A 19,782-nucleotide genomic window follows, 5' to 3' on the forward strand; every position below is an offset into this window, starting at 1 on the left:
TTTTGTTATATTTGAAAATTATTTAAGGCTTTGGACATGAATCCTGTTTTTCTTTAATTTGTCTAAAATCTAGGGCCTTCCTTTGGGGCTATTCAGTGCAGAGGCTTTTCTACACAATATGAAATGTGATTTGTTACAAGCTTGAATGACATGCTGTGCAGTGTAGCATGCGGATATCTCGCACTCTGCTGTCATTGGGGAATGTTAGGTTGGGACGGGACTGTACGATCATCTGATAACTCTACCATGCTTATTTGGATCTTCCAGTACCCACCGCCCTTGATTCCTCCCCGGGGAGAAGTCAATGCTGCTGATGCCTTTGATATTGGCTCATTTGATGAAGAGGATACCAAAGGGATTAAGGTACACATGTAATCACTTATTTCTTTATTTTTATTTTTGGATGGGGGGATTTCTGTTGGAAATCAAACTTAGTGGTTGTTTTAATATTGGGCTGTTGTAGTATTTTGCCTACAAATGAGTATCAACATATTTGAAGAATGTGTAAGTTAAGGACCTAAATTAAAGGCTTTGAAAGCTTTCTTCAGACTAATAGTTTTATTTCTGAGGAACTGCAAGGTAAAATGTTTATTGATTTGGAATATTTGTGATTGAAATAAAACTTGAGGCCAGGTGCGGTGGCTCAAGCCTGTAATCCCAGCACTTTGGGAAGCCAAGACAGGCAGATCACTAGGTCAGGAGATCGAGACCATCCTGGCTAACACGGTGAAACGCCGTCTCTACGAAAAAAAATACAAAAAACTAGCCGGGCGAGGTGGCGGGCGCCCGTAGTCCCAGCTACTCGGGAGGCTGAGGCAGGAGAATGGCGTAAACCCGGGAGGCGGAGCTTGCAGTGAGCTGAGATCCGGCCACTGCGCTCCAGCCTAGGCGACAGAGCCAGACTCTGTCTCAAAAAAAAAAAAAGAAATAAAACTTGAATTGTACCTGAAGCAGGAAAAACAGCTGTGTGGTATCAAACATATTTCCCTAGTGCAAAAGAGCCAACTGTCTCAGTTCTTCTAAGTTTTTAGATCTCCCCACATTAGGATGGAAGAGCAAACAGCATGAATCATTTTGCATTTGTCAGTCAAAGGTGAAATAATTACTGGTTTTTTTTAATACAATCCTCTGCCTTTTTTGAACTTTCATTCATATCGTTATTCCCCCAAGTAGACAAGACATAATTAGAGATGGTGAGTCATGAGAGAAGATCATCCTGTTTAAGATGCTGGGTCAAAACATATCACTACATCAAGCTTTCACCTACCCCCATGCTGGCAGCTTGCCCCAGGCTCTCCCCACTGCCCCCGGGCCTACCCTGTTTCTTCTTAGCTGCCCCCATTTACACCCTTCTGACACTAACCCTCCTTGCCTTCCCCACCAAGTAGCTCCCTTCTCCAGAAGGCTGCAGCACTATTAAAACACATGCCTGTGAGGTGTAAATAAAAGAGTGACAAGTAAAATGCAAGGGCCTAGCAGGAGCTATAACCAGAGACACATAGGACTTGGACCAACTAGGCTGTGGGACAGAAAAGGCAGTAAATGGCTGGAGGAAGATGGGAGGATTGTGGGGAAGGAGAGCAGCTATCGGGAGCAGCATGTACAGGCTAAGTGCACCTGGGGAACCCAGTGGCAGCTGGTCAGAGCTAGGGGCCCCAGGAGATGAGGGGCTGGGCCATGATGATGATTAGGGTGTTCACGGGACCAGCTTCTCAGATGTTGGAGGTGAGGTGAGGACAAAGTGCAGAGGACCCAGGTCACAGGGCTGTGAGGATTGCTGACCAACTGAGAGACATCCCTCTGTGGTCTGGAGCAGTGGCTGGGGTCAGCATTGAGACCGATGCCTAGACCTGTACACCACCAGGTGTCGTCTGTAGCCGGAACCGTTGATACCTGTCAGGTATATGAGTATACAGCAGTGTTTTGGGGAACAATCCACTTACAAAGGAATTTTAAAAATTTACTGCTGTCACAGTAGAATTTTTTCACCTGCCGTATGCCACTATCTATCCATCAGAGTACTAAAAATAAAATACTATTACGTGGGCACCCACGAACATGTTTTGTTGTTAAAAAGAGATTATCATACTTAAAAATGTTGTAAACCAAGATCTAGGCTTTGGAGTCAGACAGACTGGGCTGGGATCTGCCTCTTAGCTGAGTGAATGTGGGCCATTCTGTAACCTCTCGAGTCTTGGCTTTCTCACCTGTGAAGTGGGGGGTTTCATTGCCAAGCTTTCTCTGAGGATAAATGAGCTGGCCTGCTGAAGGCTACAGGCATATAGTCAATGCTTGACAAACTAGTAGCTTCTACTAGTATGTTTTGGTTCTTCCTGAGCGAGAGCTGAGAAGGAGCACACTTAGAACAAGAAGTCCTGTGTGGTAGGGAGTCAGCTATAAGCAAGAAGCCCAGGTCCTGCCCCCGTGAGAGCTGAGTCCAGCAGGGAGGGCAGGGGACTGCATTTTAAGAAACTATCTTTTAAAAACAGCCCAAATAATACATTTTCTTTAAAAAGGTGGGAGAAAACTCACCTCATGTAAACGTAAGTTTTTTTTTTTTTTTTTAGTTCCTTTTCAGCAAGGTGGGCTCAGTCATAAAGATGAAGGCTTCCTGAAATTGTAGGCAGTAGAACAGTGTCTGTTAAACCGAGTTGGCCATTTCAGAATAACTACCTGGGCAAGGAGCTTGCTTGGACTCTTTGCCAGACCGTTCGGAACCTGTCCCTGTGTGCCTGATCTCGGCTGTTCATCGGACCTTGAGGTTTTCAGCACCCCATCACTCACACACACTCACACATGCACCTCCAGTCCCATTCAGAGCAACCGAGGGGCTCAGTTATGGGCTTAGATTGAATGCCTGAAGAAAACAGAAAGAGGAAGAGCTCTGCAGGTCAAAGCGACCTCAGAATCAGCAGATTATTATAACAGATCAATGAGACTGGATGGAGTAGGCCCCATATTGGGATGTGGGATGCAGCTGCCTCTGGTGTTCTGTTGATTTGCTAAGGGAATGTGTGCAAGTGCCTTAGCCCCCTTGATCTTTCTTGTCCTTGTCAGTATTTTGCCTGTTACGATACCTACCCCTGCTTATCTTTCAAGGAGTAAGCAAATTAAGTTTCTAAGGAGGTCTGTGCTTCTAAGACAAGCATGTTTTTATCAGTAGACTTGCTAGTATTTCTGCCATAAAAATGTAGCTCACATGCAGAAAACCATTTTCTTTGTTCATATTCAAAGTGCAGCCTTACCTAGAGGGGAGAAAGAAGAATTTTGAGTAATCGCTTGGAAGAAAAATGCTACCATTAAGTGTAATTTTTGTTACAGCAGCTCTTAAAGTCTCCATTGCCTAAACTCTCCATGTATCTGGAGAGTTCTTACACATGTGATTATGATGTCAAACTGTAAATAGTTGGAAGGTTCATGGAATTAATAGGAAGCTCAGCCTCATTTACCTTTTGTTTTTCTAACTTTTCAGATTAATTGAGGGTAGGTTCAAAAGCCCTCTTGGCTTCTCTCTTATAACAGTTTTTGAAACTGTAGAAACAGTTTTCCTACCTATGTAAACAAAATATCCTTACCATAATTGAAATTTTACTTTGTTGTCAGAATCTCCTAGTACTTCAGGTAAAACCCTGTATATGTGAGTTTTCATTGGCAAACATGTCATGAAGATAGTATAGAAGATTGGGCTGGACGTAGCTGATCCAGGACTGAAAGTGAAGTGCTCCCCAGTTCTGTTTGTGGATGCTGATTGCTTGAGTTGTCATTAGCAGAGATTTATGACAACTAATAACCTGCCTCGAAATGATTACTGCTGCCATCTAGTTATCTTCCTATATAGAGTTATGATCAAGTCACCATGCGTGTGGCGCCGTGGACTCTTAATCTTTGTAAGTATGTTAAATCATAAACATCTTGATTTCTTAAAATAATCAGCTGCTTGATTGCGACCAAGAACTCTACAAGAACTTCCCTTTGGTCATCTCTGAACGCTGGCAGCAAGAAGTAACGGAAACAGTTTATGAAGCAGTAAATGCAGACACGGATAAAATTGAGGCCAGGAAGAGAGCTAAAAATAAGCAACTTGGCCACGAAGAAGGTAAAATAGCTCACGTGTCTCAATACATTTCTAATGCAGTAAATTTTCAAAATTTCTTGTAAAGCTGAAAAAATATTTGGGTCTTATGGTATTTTCCAGTCGAGAAGAAATCAATGCCATAAATCGTTTCAGTTTGCTCTGCTTGGAGGAGCTCAGTCTAATATTTCAAAGTCTTCAGTCAGCACACAAATAAGTCTATGGAGACAGGTGGCCGGGTTTCTTTAGTATGCCCTTTTATCTTGGAGTGCTTGGGGACTAGTTTGGAGGTTTTTTCCTTGCAGATTGAGTATGACAGTGTCAGGAGTGGGGCTGGTGTCATTGGTGTGTGCCTGTGCAGTCATCTGGGCACCTGACTCAGTTTAGTCCTCTGTTGTCATCACCTTGAGACTCTTAGTCATTTTTGAACAAGGGGCCTGCATTTTCATTTTGCGCTGGGGCCCGAGAAGTATGTAGCCAGTCCTGGCAAGGAACTTAGCATGACATGTCTCTTGTCAAGAGAGGTAAATGGGCCGCGCGCAGTGGCCCAAGCCTGTAATCCCAGCACTTTGGGAGGCCAAGACTGGCAGATCACGATGTCAGGAGATCAAGACCATCCTGGCTAACACGGTGAAACCCCGTCTCTACTAAAAAATACAAAAAACTAGCCAGGCGAGGTGGCGGGCGCATGTAGTCCCAGCTACTTGGGAGGCTGAGGCAGGAGAATGGCGTAAACCCGGGAGGTGGAGCTTGCAGTGAGCTGAGATCCGGCCACTGCACTCAAGCCTGGGCGACAGAGCAAGATTCCATCTCAAAAAAAAGAGAGAGAGAGGTAAATGTCTCCCATTCAGGTACTAACCAGACCCAACCCTGCTTAGCTTCCAAGAACAGACAAGATCGGGCATGTTAAAGGTGGTATGGCCGTAGACAAAAGAGTTAAATATATGAAGACATTTATATTACAAACAGCATTTTAAAAATTGCCAAATCAGGCCAGGCGCAGTGGCTCACATCTGTAATCCCAGCACTTCAGGAGGCTGAGGCAGGAGGATACTTGAGTCCAGAAATCCAAGACCAGCCTGGGCAACATGGTGAAACCCCATCTCTACAAAAAATAAGAATTAGCCAGGCGTGGTGGTATGTGCCTGTAGTCCCAGGGACTGGAGGATCACTTGAGCCCAGGAGGTTGTCTGCAGTGAGCTGAGATTGTGCTACTGCACCCTAACCTGAGTGACACAGCAAGAAGCTGTCTCCAAAAAAAAAAAAAATTGCCAAACTGTATTTTTATGTAAATAATTCAGTGCCCTACTAAACATAACATCAAGTAAGAAACATAAGTTTTAAATAAATCAATTATTCTTGATTCATTGAATATGGTTACTCTTGATTTTTCTAAGATTTCTTGAATTTTGGATTATTTATTGTAGTTGATGATTATGTTAAGATGTAATTTCATTTTCCCTCTGAGCAAAGACCCTTGCAAGGTTAACCTTATGTAACAAGAATGACCAGAAGCTCTTTCACTCTATTAATAGGTTACTTTGGTGGCAACATCTTAGTACAGGATTCCTTGGTCTTATCTGACAATTTCCCTGTATCATTTAAAGTGTCTTCGATTCTGGATGACTTACTCTGTATATAAACATTGCCAGAATACACCAAGGGAATCCTGCATTCTTTGAACTGTGCTTACCTCAATTCTGCAGGGACACACAGCCTTTATTTGTAAGCTCTTCTTTTTTTTTTTGTTTGAGACGGAGTCTCGCACTGTCGCCCAGGTTGAAGTGCAGTGGCACGGTCTTGGCTCACTGCAACCTCCGCCTCCCAGTAATTCTCCTGCCTCAGCCTCCCGAGTAGCTGGGATTACAGGTGCCCACCACCATGCCTGGCTAATTTACTGTATTTTTAGTAGAGATGGGATTTCACTATGTTGGCCACGCTGGTCTTGAACTCCTGACCTTGTGATCCGCCCACTCGGCCTCCCAAAGTGCTGGGATTACAGGTGTGAGCCACCACACCCGGCCTTAAGCTCTTCTTTAGAGAAGAAGTCCATTGTGATCACACTGGGCTGTGTTTGCCAGAGCAGATTTTACACAGGAAATTGAATCAATGTGGACTTGCTCAAGGAGGGGGTCATGATGTCACTAGAATCCTGATTAATTGGATCCAGAAATATATATATATCTTCATAAGCATGTTCAAGTGTATCATTCTAGTTAGAGCTGTAATTAGACAAAGTTTAGCAAATCGAGGAATTTATCTTCCTATGTTAGTAAGTAATTCGTGCATAAGTAGGTCTCGGCTGACAATCTCAGAGGTCACCTTTATAGAAAAATATAGTCTAGGCTTAGATTCCTGAAAAAAAAAACTTATAATACAGTCGGTCCTCCACGTCTCAGGTTCTGCATCTGTGGATTGGACCAGTCGTGATCAAAAATATCTGGAGAAAAACAACAAGAATAACAATCCAACAATAACAAAGAATGCAAATAAAAGGTATACAGCAGGGGTTCCCAACCCCCCCCCCACCCCAGGAGGGGGAGGCTGGTTAGGAACAGGCCGCACAGCAGGAGGCACCACCTGAGCTCCGCCTCCTGTCAGATCAGCAGTGGCCTGAGATTCTCAGAGGAGTGCAAACCCTACTGTGAACTGCGCACGTGAGGGATCTAGGTTACGTGCTCCTTATGAGAATCGAATGCTTGATCTGAAGTAGAACAGTTTCAACCCAAAACCATTCCTCCACCCCCGTCTGTGGAAAAATTGTCTTCCACGAAACTGGTCCCTGGTGCCAAAAAGGTTCTGGACCACTGCTACATAGTGTAACGACTATTTATGTAGCATTTACACTGTATTAGGTATTACAGGTAAACTAGAGGTGATTTAAAGTTTGTGGGAGGATATATGTAGGTTCTACACAAACACCATGCCATTTTATATTGATGACCTGAACATCTACTGATTTCGGTATCTGCTAGGGTCCTGGAACCTATCCCTTGTGGATGCCAAGGGATGACTGTGCTCATATTTTAAATAGATTTTGGAAATGCAGGGACTTCTCAGTGAAAACGACAACTCCATCCTTCCCATCACCACTGACCCTCCCTGGCCCTCCCTCTCCTTTGTTCTTTTCCTGCTTGTCTCCAGATGACACGACATGGGTTTTACTTGTTTACTGATGGTCTGAAACTCTCACTAGATTGTAAACTCTCTGAAGCAGGGGTTTTTGTCTCTTTTGATCTCTGCTGAACCCAGAATATCTGGAACACGCCCAGCACCTGGGCGTTCATGTGATACTTGTCGAAGAAATCAGTGTGTGAGTGAATGATTTTAGCACAATCACCAAAGCCTTTAATATAGACTTTAAAATTAACGTTTTTTTTAAAAGACACAGTATTTCACGATAAAAATGTAATCAGGACTCAACAATGTGTGTGAATTATCTGTATACATAACCACATATTTGAGGAATAAACCTAACATTAAGCTGAGGAATGAACCATTTTTGATCCTTATGTTACCTTAAATCACTTGGACAAGAAAATTCCCACTATTATTATTTTTAAGATAAAAGAGAGATTAAAGGGGGAATCCCAACCCCACGTAAAGGAGAAGGTACTCTGGGGATAACTTGACTTTAAATACTCTCTATTCTCCAGTTCTCCTTATACATAATGAAAAGAGTTTGGAAACTTAACTTTTGCCCTCCCAGAGTGATAAATGAACATCTTGGGTTTATCAGAATATTGAGAAGCAGCCATTTACTATGTGAGCAGAGAGAGCTGCAGAACCCTCTGATCTTTAGATCCCCAGTGCACATGCATTTAAAACTAAAATCATGACTTCTGTAATGTGTTCTGTTTATAGAAACCTGCTTTTTCCAAAAAGTATGTCTGTTCTTTTTTCAGAGAATAATGCTGCTAAGACATTTTGTTTCAGAGCCTATTTAACTCCTAGTGATTTTGTATTCCTCAGATTACGCTCTGGGGAAGGACTGTATTATGCACGGGTACATGCTGAAACTGGGAAACCCATTTCTGACTCAGTGGCAGCGTCGCTATTTTTACCTCTTTCCAAATAGACTTGAATGGAGAGGAGAGGGAGAGTCCCGGGTAAGTCTAAGGCAGTCTCACCGAGCATGTTTCCCAGTATGTACAATAGCATATGGTTATTTCATGTTGCTGACATGTTTTATACAATATCCTCTGAAACTCTGTGTGTCTATTTCACTGGTATCCATGAGATTGTAATGTGCAAACTTTAACTTGTTTTTAAACTTCCATGTCAAGGAAGAACTTGGTAATACCTGAAAATAGAACATGCTATTCAGTGCGATCAGAAGCACCTCATCATCAGATGGATTTGAAGAAGGCTGGAGAGCAGTTAGGCAGATCTAAAAAGAAAAGACAAGCCGGACTTTGAAGGCAGACAGAGGTGTTCAGCTCCACCGCTGAGTGTCTCTGGGACTTTGAACACATCACACTGACTCTCTCAGCCTCCGTTTTCTCATCTGTGACATGAGGGAAATAGAAATCATAACAACTGCAGTCAGCCCTCCATATCCACAGATCCCCATCCTGGGATTCAGACAACGAAGGAGAGAAAATATTCGGGAGAAAAATAGTAACAACACAACAATAAAAAGTAATACAGGAAAAAAAACACAGTCTAACAACTATTTACATAGCATTTATGTTAGAGGTGATTTAAAGTATACAGGAGGATGTGTGAAGGTTATATGCAAATACAATACCATTTTATATCAGCAACTTGATCATTCGTGGATTTTGGTATTCTCGAGGGTTCCTGGAACTAGTCCTCTGTGGATGCCAAGGGATGACTGTACTGTAATTTTTGCATGTTTATCTGAGGTCAAGTGCTTTAAAAAAAAAAACAAAACAAAACAGGAACAACAACAACAACTCCGTGTGTTTAGGAACATTTGAGGGTCCGACTCTCATTTTATAAAGAGGAAAGCGGGCTTAGGGGGGGAAAGTCTGCCACCCAAAAACACAACCGGACAGTTAGGAGGTAGAGGGGTGACTCAGACCCGGTTGTCCTGTGCCCTCAGTCTCTCCATTGTACGGCCTCTCCTAGTTGGGTCAAATATAATGTCCCAGGCTATGACACTTGACACAGAGGTGAGGTCACCAAAAGATACTTGCCATGTGTCTCCACCTTGTTGAGAATGGAGATGGATCATACAACAGACAGCAAGATGTAGCTGCCCTCTAAGATCCTTTCGAGAGCTAATGTTTGTGAACAAGATAAAAAGAAGTTTCCGATCCACACTGTACCTTTCAGCAAATCAGGCAGCATTTATTAAGTGCCTACTGTATGCGGAGCCCAGGGCTTGTCACCAAGGAAGGAGCCAACCCTGGTGGAAGGCTTCTTTTCTTGGGGGGGGGGGGGGGGGGGGGGCCTGGTGAGTCATCAGAAGCCGGACAATGGTCCCAAACACTGACAACATTGCTGATGTGTTGGATGTGTTGGAATACCACCCATCTGTTCTGCAGGGATCAGAAGCGTGGAAAACAGGGCACCTAAATCTCACGTATTTGACTTTGGACTGTATTTTTAGTTTACTGTTGGCAAAGTTTTCATTCAGTTATGCATGATTACCATTGCATATCACTCCGTTTCTTTGAAAAGAATCAAGGTCTTCCCACCATCACTCCTGCCATCAAAGTGATCTTTGAAAAATTAGAATCTAGGATCTAAGTTCCAATTAATAAGATTCTTTTGGGGACCCTGAATTGTAACTCAGGGCTGGGAAGCATCACCGTAGCTCCCCAAAGCTCAGTGTATTTCCAGGTAATGAGCGGACCTGGGCAGATGATATATTTATTATGCTACCCACTGGCATGTTAAAAGGAAATCACCCCAGTTTTCAGGATGTTTGAGAATTAAAAAAAAAAAAAAAACTTACCCTTGCTTAACATTGGATGCACTAAATGAGCTTGGTTTTAAAAGATTCAACATTTAGTGTTCTATTTGAGAAGCTACATCATATGCATGAGCAGATTTGTAAGTCTAAGTAAGGAAAAAGCAAACCTGAGTGTTCATCAGGGTGTCATTTCTCATTCAGGATTCCTGAAGTATTTATTAAAAATAAAAACAAAAAACCATAAAATGGTAAGGAACTCATGACACTATAGCATTCACCTTAAGCAATAATGCTATAGACTTTTTTTTTTTTTTTTTTTTTTTTGAGACGGAGTCTCACTCTGTCACCCAGGCTGGAGTGCAGTGGCGTGATCTCAGCTCACTGCAACCTCCACCTCCTGGGTTCAAGCGATTCTCCTGCCTCAGCCTCCCGAGTAGCTGGGATTATGGGTGCTCACCAACACGCCTGGGTAATTTTTGTATTTTTGGTAGAGATGGGGTTTCACCATCTTGGCCAGGCTGGTCTTGAACTCCTGACCACGTGATCCACCCACCTCGGCCTCCCAAAGTGCTGGGATTACAGGCATGAGCCACCGCGCCCGGCCTATAGACCTTTTAATCTTTTAATGAAACCACCTCTGTTTATGACATCATTGGGATACTATCAAAATATTGTTAGCTTTACAAGCTGCCATCACTAAACATTTACTGAGTTCCTGCCTTAAAACTGAACCACACACCTTTGACTCACATAAATCATATGTGGCTCTGTTGCTTCCTCACAATGTTATTGATAGAATTTATATAAGCGTGCCGTACAACAAGTACGCCTGCAGTTCATCAGCATTCAAAATCAATTCTGTGTTGAGGGAACAGCTTTGCCGTTTTTCCATAGCAAAACGTTGCTTTCTCTGCAGTTTTCCTTGAAACATTATAATTTGAACTTTGGTGTGTGTTCCTTTACAGCCACTTTCCCCTTACTTCTAGAATATCATCAAAGAAAGAAAACTGAATGTGTTTTCTTTTTTAACTTGTTCTAACTTGATAGTTTTTGGTATTACTACTTAAGAAATCACAAAATAATTTGAATTTTGAATTTCTGTTTTTACGGTTAGCAAAATTTGCTGACAATGGAACAGATTCTCTCTGTGGAAGAAACTCAAATTAAAGACAAAAAGTGCATTTTGTTGAGAATAAAAGGAGGGAAGCAATTTGTCTTGCAATGTGAGGTGAGTTTTTATTTTTTCTTAGGTGAATGTTAGAATAATGAAATGTTCAGCAAAGTTGGCTACCTGACTATAAAACATTTTCTTACACCATGTTTTATCACTTACAGACTTAGTAAGAAAGCCCCAAGGTACAAGATTTTCAGCAAATTAATCGTTATTTTTTAAAAAGGCAAACATTATTAGAAAATGGAAAGAGGATGTACATAAAATAATGTCATTACCCTATCAGGAAAAGCTGCTCAGTATTTAATGGGGCCCAGAATTTTATTTATTCTATAGCTTTGAAGATTTTTCAGCATGTTCGATGTTAAGGTTTATATATTTAGATAAATATAAGATGGCAAGCTGAAATGCCATCTTCTCTAAAGGAAAATGCCATCTTTTCCTCAAAGTTACGTTGTAACACAAATTTCATTCCTGGACACTTTGCGACTGGTGTACTAGTGTGTGCCTGTTTTAAGAGAGCATATTTAGAGAAATAAACACGTATTAGATGCAAAAAGTCATTTTTACTAACGTCATTACATACATGAATATATATTTAAAAATTTTTTGTCAAAACTCCTTCCCCTATGTTATTACAGATTTCATTTGTTTTAGAAATCAAAAATAATCTCTAAAAAATTAAAGGCAGTGCTTCTCAGAGTGGGATTGTACTGGAATCATCTGAAGGGTTTTAATGTGGCCTTTCCCTGCTCTTTTCAAGAGATTCTGGAGAAGGTGGCAGCGCGGCCCATCAGCTAGTAATGCCACTGGGGGTGGACACTTAGGGTGTGCTTCCTTCGGAGGTTCCAGGGATGCTGGTAATCAATAGAGGCACCCACTGCTGTTGGCAAAGTGGGTGAGCCTGTCACAATGTCTGCCTTTGTGTTCCCCCTCAGAGTGATCCAGAGTTTGTGCAGTGGAAGAAGGAGTTGAACGAAACCTTCAAGGAGGCCCAGCGTCTCTTACGTCGAGCCCCGAAGTTCCTCAACAAACCTCGGTCCGGCACTGTGGAGCTCCCAAAGCCATCCCTCTGTCACAGAAACAGCAACGGCCTCTAGCACCCAGGAACAGGGAGGGTCCTTGCGGAGGACACACCAGGGTCTCAGCCTTTTGGGGTGAACAAGGATGAGGCATCTGATCTATTCGCTACCGGGACTCCTCCAGGCTCCCGAGGGGAGTCGGGACCCTTCGGCTCAGGGTCGGCTCAGCTCCCTGCCTTGTCGCATTTGTCCACATTCAAAACTACTGAAGAAATAAAAGTTCTTTTTCTTTGCTACACACTTTGGTACCTATGAACCTAGAACTTGAAGTGACTCCCACTTATCACGTAAATGTTTATGTCTGATATCAAACACATCGTAGACTTTCCAGGATGGAATTTAAAGATGTTCAGTGTTGGGTAGCAGATGGCCGTAAGCATTGCCGCGTTTTATCTCTAGTCACTGCTGATTGTCTGTGTCTTTGCTCCGTACTACTGGGGGATGGGAGAGCCACAGTGTGTTTCCTTTGCACACTTCACAACTGACTTCTTGTCCTGGGGTTAAAAGTTGAAGATATTTCTGCACTCGGGCCCTCCTCTGGGAGCCGCACCCACGTGACTGCCCTGCCTCTCACCAGTCTGTTCCGGGGCCCCCTCAGCCAGGTGGGAATGATGGACGCTTACTCTCCAAGTGTATGGATTAACTAGGCATTGAAGGCATTCATCCGTCCATCACTGGAAAGATTTACAATGATTCTGAAGGACAGGCAGTGGAGTTTTAGGTTTCGGGGCAAGAGCAGTTTTCAGAAGTCTTTGAGTCCAGTGTGCACGAGTCGACAAGCAGTACCTGGCGTGCAGAAGCACTCGTGGGTGAGTCCATCTCGGGTCTCGACAATTAGCAGTTGTGTGACAGTCATTCTGCTTCCTTCTGCCTGACCCTGGGAGGCATATCAGAAATGGATGTACAAAAGCAGGTCTGTCTTACGTTGTAGTATAATTTAAGATGAATTGTGTTGAAGAAATGCTGAAGAATGAATGTGTCAAAATGGGTTAACTGTGTATATTGACGTTCATTGTCGTCATCCATGTGTCATGAATGAATGATACTTTGCACTGGACTGTACGACCGTGAGGACCTTAGGCCATGAAGCCTTCTTCCTGGTCCCTGCAGCATCTGCCCCATGAAGTTTGTTTTCTCCCACTGCCTCCAGGCCCCACTGATACCCCCAAATAGGTGCTGGGTTATGAGAACCAGCGAAGTCCCCCATGTCATCAGTCTTAAAAAAAATAATTTTACAAGTCCACATATTTGTCCCATTCTTGGAGTAGTTTTAGTGTATGTCTTCACTAACAGTATAAACCACTTGACATCATAATTGTCTGCATCCTGTCCTTGATATTTTTAACGGTTCCAAATCTTTGTTTTTATATTTGTGTGCTGTGTTCATGGGCAAAGTAAGTACTTTTTAATGCAGTTATTTTGAGAGTTTGGAAGATAAATTACCAAAAGAGTCCATTATTTCATAAGAGTTACTTTGCAAAAAAAATGTGGGGGTTTGTTGTCTATCTTAACTACTAGTTGGGGTTTAAATTAACGTACATTTTCTACTATCTGTTATTTCCAGTGTGGGAGGAGGGACGTACTACTTATATGCATTCTCCTTATTTAAAAAGGAAGAATAGTATTCAAATTCTATTTAAACACACACACACAGACACACACACACACACAGACACACACACACACACACACACACCCTAGAAGCAGAAAAGCCTTTGTTCCTAAAGAGTGAGTGCCTTCCCAGCCCTGGTTAATTATAGCTGTGACTGATGCCGTTCCTGTCTGTATCTCAAGCTCATAGGATCTCAGCACGTGCAGTTGAGGATGCGCTGGGCCTCATGCCTGTTCTCCAGGATAAAGGGCCTGCTGTTGACTCCACCAGGGCCTGGGCTTAGCATCTAATGTCTCGTACCTAGGGCATGAGCTACACAAATGTGTTCAGAAAGATTATTCAACTTTGCCACATTTGTTCTAAAATTGAGCTGATCCACATCTCTTTCAAAAACTAGAATTTCTGCTCTAAGAATAGAACATAAGGCTCCTCTCCCTTTTAGAAAAGATACATGCATTGGAAAATACCCTGAAAGTCCTTTTGCTTCAAACAAAAGTGTAAACTTTTACACTTCCCCAACTCACATTTGATTTGCAATGATATGGTTGAGAAGTACATCTAGATGTCATTTATTTAAAGTCCTTTGTAAGACTAGGTTGAGCTGCTTCTCAGGGCAGTCACCCATTGTGTTGGGGTCTGGTTTGAATGTCTTCTGCCAAAATGTTGTGATGGAGGTGTTGCTGCCACCAGACACAGGATACCGCTGTGCCTGCACCGGGTTGCCTGCGTGGCCAGAGGAAAAGTCAGTTGGATTAAACATCTTGGTATACTTGGCTGATATTTTTTTAAATTTTTTAATTTTTTGGGATAGGGCCTCGCTCTGTCACCCAGGCTGGAGAACAGTGGGATGATCATGGCTCACTGCAGCCTTGAATTCCTAGGTTCAAGCAATCCTCCCACCTCAGCCTCCTGAGTAGCTAGGACTACAGGTGCATGACACCTTTCCTGGCTAATTTGTTTTTTGGGTAGAGACAGGGGTCTTGAACTCTTAGGCTCAAGCGATCCTCCTTCCTTGGCCTCCCAAAATGCTGGAATTAGAGACGTGAGCCACCATGCCCAGCCGTAGTACTTGGATGTTTTAGGTTTTCCAAGTGTTATGTAAGTCCTAGATGTTCACCCTTCTTACACTCCAACTATTAAAAAGGTCAAAATTCAGCCTACATTTTTTCATTATTTTAGATTTCTGTGGTTGGGATATTTTAACATTGATGAGAAAAATAATTGAGTTTGATATTTTTACAAAATCATGCTGTAATAAGTCTTGATTTCATGATTCAAAAGAATCAACAAAGCCTAAAAATAATAGATTACTTTAAGCTGCTATGTAAGATACATATGGAATAAATTAAAAACTTTTGTGAATCCAGGTTTATTATTTTTAACCTAAAACACTCTCTTTGGTTCATTCATGCCCTCATGTCATGGGTGCTCATTGGTTTTCCTTCTTTGTCATATTTAAGTGATTTTTCAACAAAACTTCTAGAAGTCAGCTTATTATGTCAACGTTCACGCAAAGTGCTCATGCCTCTGATTGGTCCATTCACTGACGTGACAATTTCAAATCCGATGTTCACAAAGAAGGGGCCAGCCGGGCGCGATGGCTCACGCCTGTAATCCCAGCACTTTGGGAGGCCTAGGGGGGCGGTTCATGAGATCAGATCGAGACCATTCTGGTTAACATGGTGAAACCCCATCTCTACTAAAAATGCAAAAAAATTAGCCAGGCATGGTGGCGGGCGCCTGTAATCCCAGCTACTTGGGAGGCTGAGGCAGGAGAATGGTGTGAACCCGGGAGGCAGAGTTTGCAGTGAGCCGAGATCACACCACTGCACTCCAGCCTGGGTGGCAGAGCGAGACTCCGTCTCAACAAAAAGAAAAAAATAAAAAAAAGAAGGGGCTAAATACCCAGTGAGATGCACCGAGGAAAGGAAGCACTTTGCTCAAGACAGCAGCAGCAGCCAACAGCGGTCTGTTTGTTGCAAACAAGATGGAGCTTGATTTCTGCTCTGACATATGCCATCTGTGGGTATTAGAAACAACGGTTTGAAGGCCATGTTGGCCATCTACAAAGTAATGTTTACCAATTAACAGGGATTTAACTAGATTAAAAAGATCAAAGTGTGGTTTTGCTCTGCTTTTTAAAATTTCACTCAGAATTTGTAGCTGGGCCAATTCAACACATTTTACTTTTCAGTGGAATTGATTTTTCTAATGTTTCAGAATTTTAACATATCAAGAAGAAAACAACGCTCTCAAAGTCTGGCCTTTTTCGCATGATGTAAACCTATAGAAATGCTTTGAAATGTGCCGGGGTAAGATAAGAGTTATCTTGTATGATTTAATCGTATGCAGTGTTGTCTCAGTTACGTTCAGGGAAATGTTTCTGTGTTATTCAGAGATGCTTGATGAATTCACACCTCCCACCCTGAGTGAGGGGTTGACTTGTTGGGAAATGAGTTGGGCTTCACTGGGATCTGTGACAGGTGGGGGCTGGGCTGGGTGTCACAAAGAGAATAGTGGTAGAAATGGGGCGAAAGAAGAAAGAAGTTGCTGGTAAAAATCATGACACCATAAAGCACCAAGGAAATAACTGAGTTAAGATAGGTGAAGTTTTCCCCGCGCCCCGACCCCGTAACAGGAGATTTTTCCTTATGATAATTATTCTAAGACTTGGTCACTTTGTTTTTGAATGTGGAGCTGCTGAACTCATTCAGAAGCTATTTGCTGTCTGTCAGGACATTCTGAAGAAGTTCTTTTGCCTCTGCCTACCCTCTGGCACCCTCCCATGAAGGCACAGGTGACCTAGAGCTAAAGCATTACCGGGCCATCTCCAAAACACCCTGAGTGTGTGTGTGCACTTTGCAGCCCCCGAGGTGGAGAGGCAGTGTCTGGATCACTGTGAATTCATTGCCCCATTGGTCAGTTGGGGACACTGTTACAAATCCATTGTAGTCCTGGTAAAACTGTCAGAATAACAGGCCTCTTCTGTTCTGCCCTGCTCACTTCTATGGTGAGTTACCAGCCTGGGCAACACAGCAAGACCCCATCTCTATAAAAAAATTTTTTAAAGTAATTAACAGTTTAAATTTTTTCCTAAAGATTTAACGTGATTTTTCCCTCCTATGTAAAGTTTACTGGAGAGACTTGAATTAATTATTTAAATTCATGTTAATATGCTTTTTTAAAAATCCAGGTCACATTTTAACAGTTTATTATGGAACAAATGAAATTTGAACTCTAAAATGGTACTCCTTGGCTTCCTCAAGTCATAATGAACTTTATATTTTCTTTGTCCTTAAGGACTAAGATAGTTGTTTTATTTTAGCAGAATAACAGAGATTACCACTCCTGCAGGCCCCCACCGCTGGCCCAATGGGGTCTTTCTGACCTAGCTGTGTTAGCATCGATTGAGAAATGCAGAGTCCTAAATTTTAAATTGCCTTTCTTAAAAACACAAAGAAACTATAGAAAATGGGTTAAGAGTGTATGCATTTCATCAAACACATATAGAGAAAAAAAATCCTTCATTTTAGAGTTAAATAACTCAGCTTTGTATAGCAGAGTTAGCTCTCCAGTATCTAACAATCTCAAAATCATCTCTGAAAACTGGTAACTATGCTTCCATTTTTAATTTTGTCCTAAATATCAGATGTCTTTGATGTAAGGGTAGGGAATGGAGAAATATTTTCAATTGTGTATTTGTATTACAAAGAACTTGAAATTTACTTTCTTAGTTGATTATATTAAATGATGTATATATTATATGTGGTTTATAAGCTCAACACTGGCCATTTTTTTAGTTTTATTGTTAAATGGTATTTTTCTATGTTTAATTATAATAGATTTGGCTTTTTCTGGATAGCATAAAGATCACTGAACTATATATATATATGAGAAATAAGAGTTCTATTTTAGCACAAAAGCATTTTATATTATTTATTGAATCCATAAGTTTGTTTTCGTCAAAAACATTCCATATTATTTCTGCTCCTTTTTATTTGTATAGTTTGTTATTTAAAGATGGCAGTCCTTCCTGTTCTTAATACAATAAAATGGAAATAATGCATATAGCAATGTGGCCAACATCTCTTCTCACTGCCATGGACCGTTTTCAACAACAGTTGATCTTCTGGTCTGTGCTGAGAGGCGCATGCACGTCTTTTGTCACATCGGGCAGCAAACCTGCTGTGAAATATTGCTTTCATCTACCTCTTCAGAAGGCCTCTTGCTTGTTGACAAGTACCCCAAAGGCTTTATTCTGGACTGGCTATCTCATAAAAGGATTTCTGTAAGACTCTGCAGTGTCACTCCCTCAGAACCTAGGTTTGTTTCTAAAGCCACGGTATTGTCCGGGAGCCCCTGTGCGTGGGGCAGGTAGCTATCCCTCCCATGTCGTTAGTAATCCTTTAGGATTTAAGGGACAACTGGACAGCATCATTCTTTCCCCTTATTGTGCCAAATCCCCACCATCAGCCTTGCCATTGCCTTAAGATTCGATTATTGCACCCAATTACCCAACCACTAAACAGAAAGGCCACCTTCACTCCTTGAAAAAGACAAGCTGTGTTTAGAAACACTGCTTTTAAGAGTAGCACATTTGAGTGTGACTTTTTCCCCCCTTCACTATTTCAAAATGGTTTCGAAAATGGGGTCTTGAAGGTAAGCGCCCTCATGCATGACTGAAACTTTGTAAGAGGTCTTGTATTTGAATGGCCCCTTAAGGATTTATGTGAAACAGAATGAAGTCCTGTCTCTGTGAGAGAACGTGCCTCCTCACTCATTTGTCTCTGTCTGTTTTCATAGCCATCAATATAGTAACATATTTACTATGTTCTTGGCAAAGTATAATACCCTTGAAGAAAGAAATCCGTTTTCTATTGTGCATTACTATACGAAGTGAAGCCAGTAAACTAGATACTGTAAATCTAGATATTGTACCTAGAAAAAAATATCCTTGGTTCTATCTCTTTTTGTATCTGTTGTGCCAGGGAAGGTTTATAATCCCTTCTCAGTATACACTGACTAGTGCACGTCTGAAATAGTATCCCACGGGAGATGCCGCTCCATGTCTGAGGCCACCTGCCCCGTGTGGGGCACGCCACCATCAGTTAGCACCACCGTTTTTACAGTTACTTTGGAGCTGCTAGACTGGTTTTCTGTGTTGGTAAATTGCCTATATAAATCTTAATAAAAAGGATCTGTACAAAGATACCTACTTCCGTGTGCTGTTTTTCCCCTCAGTTAAAAGCTGCATTTCTTTACCAAGCTGTTAAGCTATCAGAAAGTGACTGACTGGAAAGAATCCCGACTCTGGGGAAAATTCACGCAGAGACTGATTTTACATAGAGGAAGAAGGGGACCGCCGAAAGCATTTCTGCTGATTTGGTGGATTGTTGGAGCGTAGCCAATTTCACAGTTTCGGGGTTTGGGAGACCAGCGCTTGTGCCCCAGAAGAACACGTTGCAAACGAAGAGCCTGGAGAGCCCAGGCGGTGAGGAAATCCCGTGGGTCTGGCTCATCTCGAAGCTCTTCCGTGCTCCCCAGCCCACCACTGGGGGACTTTCGATTCCCTCCTAGAAGACAAGACCCCTTGCTCCCTGTCCCTGTTCCCACGGAAATGTGCTGAGATGCTCCCCCCACCCCCCATGGTGCCCATCGCTAAGCCAGAAATCCAAGGTGGTAGTCCCCAGGCCACAGCTGCGTGGGCATGACTGGCTTCCTTTAGGTCCGCGGGTCAAGGGCAGGCTGGGTATCTCCTGTCTTTAAGCTGGTGGGGGTGGGAAATACCCTCTCGCTAGTTCAGAAAAGAAGGAAGTCACGACTGGTCCGCGTAGCCACTGAGTAACCCTGGAGTATATTTGTGCTTGCCAGTTTGAAAGCCGTGTTGCAAAATAGTTGACAGGGCACCCAACCATGGAGTGTGTAGCCAGATCCATGGGCAGGGGGCGACAACCAGCAGGG

At 42.5% G+C, this 19,782-nt stretch overlaps 1 protein-coding gene across 3 annotated transcripts in view; it reads left to right on the forward strand.

Annotated features, from left to right (window-relative positions):
* The window catches only part of GRK3 (G protein-coupled receptor kinase 3), a 164,531-nt gene extending 145,501 nt beyond the window's left edge, over nt 1–19,030 (forward strand). Inside the window, exons 16-20 of one of the 3 annotated variants that reach the window (XM_023190667.1) lie at nt 268–363; nt 3,934–4,096; nt 8,045–8,181; nt 11,071–11,184; nt 12,066–12,447. In XM_023190667.1, coding sequence (XP_023046435.1) covers nt 268–363; nt 3,934–4,096; nt 8,045–8,181; nt 11,071–11,184; nt 12,066–12,227 — 672 coding nt within the window. In that variant the 3' untranslated portion in view covers nt 12,228–12,447. Of the gene's footprint in view, nt 1–267; nt 364–3,933; nt 4,097–6,471; nt 8,022–8,044; nt 8,182–11,070; nt 11,185–12,065 lie in introns of those variants that run through there. The other 2 variants (XM_023190665.2, XM_023190666.3) reach the window with 2 other exon arrangements.
* The last annotated feature ends 752 nt before the right edge of the window (nt 19,031–19,782 follow it).

This window comes from Piliocolobus tephrosceles, chromosome 19, assembly GCF_002776525.5.
Source record: "Piliocolobus tephrosceles isolate RC106 chromosome 19, ASM277652v3, whole genome shotgun sequence".
Taxonomy (NCBI): Eukaryota; Metazoa; Chordata; class Mammalia; order Primates; family Cercopithecidae; genus Piliocolobus; species Piliocolobus tephrosceles.